This window comes from Anolis sagrei, chromosome 2, assembly GCF_037176765.1.
Source record: "Anolis sagrei isolate rAnoSag1 chromosome 2, rAnoSag1.mat, whole genome shotgun sequence".
Taxonomy (NCBI): Eukaryota; Metazoa; Chordata; class Lepidosauria; order Squamata; family Dactyloidae; genus Anolis; species Anolis sagrei.
Window position 1 is genome coordinate 300,654,464 of NC_090022.1, and position 4,516 is coordinate 300,658,979.

A 4,516-nucleotide genomic window follows, 5' to 3' on the forward strand; every position below is an offset into this window, starting at 1 on the left:
GCCTCCTACGTTATTTGAATACAGAAATGCAGGACAGCCTGAAAGAGCATTTGAGGAAGTGGGTTGTGGAATACAAGTGGGCGCTTCCCAAGAAGATTCAGGTCTTATTGGAAGACACGACTTCTACTCTACAGACATCCAGCACTGGAGAAAGTCAGCACCAAGAGGAATCCTGCCAATGGCACAACATTTGCTCTGAGAGAAAGGGAGGTTCACAGCCTCTTGTCCAATCCAGGAAAGGGACCACTGGAGGGGTAGCCTTCCCTTGTTCTGAGAAGAAGCCCTCTTTCCTCAAAGAAGAAGCCTGGAACCGACTAGAATTCCACGTTGTGCACAAGAGAATCCAACACGCATGGGGTCTTCCCTCTAAGGTGACACAGTCCTTGCGTATGTTCTCCCCATTTCTCCTCAAGAAGAAAGAACACACAGGACATAATGTGGGCAAGGCATGCTCACAGGAGAGAGATGTGAAGATCATGGTTCCGAGTCTCCCTTTCCTTAGTCTTGATGCACAAAGTGACTTGAATGCCCACCTGAAACGTAAGATTGCGGAGCACAAGTGGGGCCTTCCAGAACGGGTTCAGAAGTCCCTGAAGGCATTTTGGTCTCCAAAAACAGCAACCCCTCAAGAACATGATGGAGGAACAGCTTGTACCAGCGCTGATACTGATTCTGAACAAGGCTCTGCAGTGTCAGATGCTATATTTCCTATGGATACAGAAAAGGAATGGCACGCCAGCTCAGAAGAACAGAGCACCTACCAGACGTTTGATGAAATAGGCCAGGACAGAAGGGAGCCTGCTTGGCTGGGTGCTGAAGAGCCCAGCTTCTCTTCTGACATGGAAAGCCCCCAAGTCAGAACAAGCCAAGGGACAAGAGTCAGCTGGGGGGCTGAGAAAGAAGTCTCAAATTCAAGCGAACCCGAAGAGAAATCTGTCTTGAATTACCATCTCAAGAGAACCTGCCAAGGACAGTCTCAGCTTTCATCCCGAGCCCAGAACTATATCTACAGTTCATCTGAGAGCCGATCCAGTTCCCTGGATGTAAAATACAAAACTCTAACAAGAGCTGGGAGCACAGCATCAATCTCTTACTTTTCCAAGAGATCGGAAAGAAGTAACACAAGAATCGGAGCAATTGCAGATGATAAAGACCACTCAGTTGAGATGTGGCAACCACTTGGACCATCGACCTCAAAAGACGTACAAGACATCGGAGAAATGGAACAATCTGATATGGCTCCTGAGTGTTTTTGTTCATGCCATTCGTTTGATTCCAGGAAAGACTCTGTCCCTTCTTTGCCGTCAGCTGTAGAACAAACTTGGCAGTGGGAGCAGAAAGAAGAAGTCAAGGGAAAGGTTGAATGGAGAACTACTACTTCTTCTCTGCCATCAAAGCCTCCCAGTCGTCAGAGTTCCCTTTCCTCCCTAGAAGAGGGCAGGAGGGCCCCTTGCCTCTCAGGACAGTGCAGCACATTGGAGAACCCGTCCAGCTCCCTGCAGATCAGATGCACAACTATGACATTTGCTGAAAGAAAAGAATCCATCTCTTGGTTTTCCAAGAGGTCAGAAAGAAGTAACAAAAAGCCCTTTGAAGACCAACAAGACACAGATTACAATCATAGAGATACGGATCTTGCCCTCCTTCCACCTCCTCATTTTGAGTCCCAGTCTTCCTATGAGGATCTCGTAGAGAGGAACTACCGGAGGGCAAGGAGTGAGAAGCGTGACCAAGCAAGTGCCCGGCAAAGGCAAAGGAGAGGGAGCAGACTCCGGTGGAGCCGAGCTAGGGGGAAGGCATCGCCCTGCCAAATCTTGGGAGACATCACCACAACTTTGGAGGCAGGGCCCCCAGCATCTCCTCCAGCTGGAAAAAAAGCAGAAGGGGCCTGTGAATCTGATTTTGAAAAGAAGAGCTCTTCCAAGTCTCCCCAAGGTCCAGAGGTCACTGAGGTCTCCACCCAGGAGCAACCACTCCAAGCTTCTGAGAGAGGTAAGGAGGCCTTCTTTGAGGGCCCTGGAAACTTGGGACAGTCCTTAGGAAGCCTCAGCTCCAGCCCATACTCAGAACTATGTGGATGGAGAAGGTGGCACTCAAGAGGAAGGGATGGGAGGAAGAGTATGCTAGAATCTCTCCTGATGAGGAAGAGTTCCATCCTTTGTCTGCAGAGGTAACATCTGAGTTCAGCAGATGTTGAATTCAGCAGATATGGAAACTGTAGGAGATAGGGACATGATGAGGAAGATGGATCTACTGTATGTATATTATATGGGATGGTCACACTGCTGAATCATCATAAAGGGAAAATAATTTCTTATTTATGATTTCTTATTTATGATATAGTCCCTCTTATAAGAGATGGACTAGTCAGGATAGTATTTTCCTTAACTAAGTTAACTGATACAGATTAAGGATTCAATAACACTACTAACTCCTTATTGACTCAACGTAGAGAATAAATAGATGCTTCGCAAAACTCTCATTTTGATGTTTGAGAGGTCGTTGATGTGCTGGCTGATACCCAAACAGGGGATGAGCTGGAGATGTCTCTGCCTTGGTCCTTTCACTATTGGCTGCTACTTCCCGGTGGATGTCAGGTGGTGCAATACTGGCTAAGCAGTGTAATTTCTCCAGTGGTGTAGGGTGCAGACATCCTGTGATAATGCGGCATGCCTCATTAAGAGCCACATCCACTGTTTTAGCGTGGTGAGATGTGTTCCACACTGAGCATGCATACTCAGCAGCAGAGTAGCATAGCGCAAGGGCAGATGTCTTCACTGTGTCTGGTTGTGATCCTCAGGTTGTGCCAGTCAGCTTTTGTATGATATTGTTTCTAGCACCCACTTTTTGCTTGACATTCAGGCAGTGCTTCTTGTAGGTAAGAGCACGGTCCAGGGTGACTCCCAGGTATTTGGGTACGCTGCAATGCTCCAGTGGGATTCCTTCACAGGTGATCCTCGGAGCTCGGGATGCTTGTCTGTTCTTAAGGTGAAAAGCACATGTCTGTGTTTTAGATGGGTTAGGGATGAGCTGGTGTTCCCTGTAATAAGCAGTAAGAGCACCTAGAGCTTCGGAAAGCTTCTGTTCTACCATCTCAAAACTCCCTGATTGAGCAGTAATGGCACGATCATCAGCATAGATGATGCTCTCTGTCCCTTCTGGCAGTGGCTGGTCATTTGTGTAGACGTTGAACATGGATGGAGCAAGCATGCTCCCCTGAGGCAGGCCATTCTTCTGTTTCCGCCATTTGCTTCTTTGGCCCTGGAACTCAACAAAAAAGCTCCTGTTTTGTAGCAGGTTTCCTATGAGGCGGGTGAGGTGGTCGTCCTTTGTGATATTATACATTTTTCTCAGGAGGAGGCAGTGGTGGTTCACAGTATCATAGGCTGCTGACAGGTCTATGAAGACAGCTCCTGTGGTCTGCTGCCTTTCAAAGCCATCTTCTATGTTTGAGAGGTATATTCCATAGAGAGAAGTGTAGAGAGGGGTATAAACTTGTTACATGCCCAAACAACTGTTGGAAAGAAAGTGGGACGTCACTTTTATCTTTCTGGGTCTTCTCTTTCTTTTTTGTCCTTTTCTTGGTTTTCCTTTTTGTTTTCTCTTTTTCTTCTTTGGTTTTTCTCTCTATTTTTTCCTTTTTGTGTTTGAATTCTTCTATTTAATTTATTTTTAAAATCTTTTTTTTAAACCCAAAAAACCAGATGAATTCGTCAGAAATGAGCAAGAAAACCCTGAAGGCAGCACACCAAGTGAAAAAGGAGCCAGAATTATTGGAAGAAAGGAGGACGAGATGCCCCTCAGTGTAAGGGAAGAACCACACTGTGAACCCCTTTTGTCCTGTGGGGAGCAAGGCAAGCAAGACCTCCTTGGAGGGAAACAGACAGCAAAGAGCCAAGGACACGAATCCGTGGCAGCTATGGGTTCCATTGATGGCCAAGTAGCCGTCATTGCTGCAGCCCTGGAGAAAAAAATAAACTTCGAGGAAAGGCTGATTATTTGGCGAAAATACTGTGAGTTTGCACGACTGGAGGGCACCGAACCTCGAAAACCCAAGTGCCACCCTCAACGCGCACACAGTTTGTGTGCCAAGGGCCAGAAAGCCTCTGCCACTGCTCCAAATCCAAAGAAGAAAGCAAATTGTCCTGAGAGAATGAGCAATTGGTGGAAAAGCCTGGCAATTTCACGAAGACCAAAAGCATTTAATGAGAATAGGAAAGAAAATGGTTTGGGGTAAAATATTTTTGAAAGACAATAAATCTCTATATAACCGTTTCTCTGTCTGGAATGTGCTCTTATGACGTGCGTATTCAGCCATGGTCCAGCCATAACTAAAGATTGAACATAGAATCATAGAATCATAGAATCAAAGAGTTGGAAGAGACCTCCTGGGCCATCCAGTCCAACCCCATTCTGCCAAGAAGCAGGAATATTGCATTCAAATCACCCCTGACAAATGGCCATCCAGCCTCTGCTTAAAAGCTTCCAAAGAAGGAGCCTCCACCACACTCCGGGG

The 4,516-nt window shown here is 46.6% G+C and overlaps 1 protein-coding gene across 1 annotated transcript; it reads left to right on the forward strand.

Annotated features, from left to right (window-relative positions):
• Positions 1-806: 806 nt before the first annotated feature.
• LOC137096443 (uncharacterized) lies at positions 807-4,275 on the forward strand. Its single transcript, XM_067465586.1, has 2 exons — positions 807-1,992; positions 3,705-4,275. Exons 1-2 carry the CDS (start codon positions 840-842, stop codon positions 4,235-4,237), a joined length of 1,686 nt encoding a protein of 561 aa, XP_067321687.1. The 5' UTR covers positions 807-839; the 3' UTR covers positions 4,238-4,275.
• The last annotated feature ends 241 nt before the right edge of the window (positions 4,276-4,516 follow it).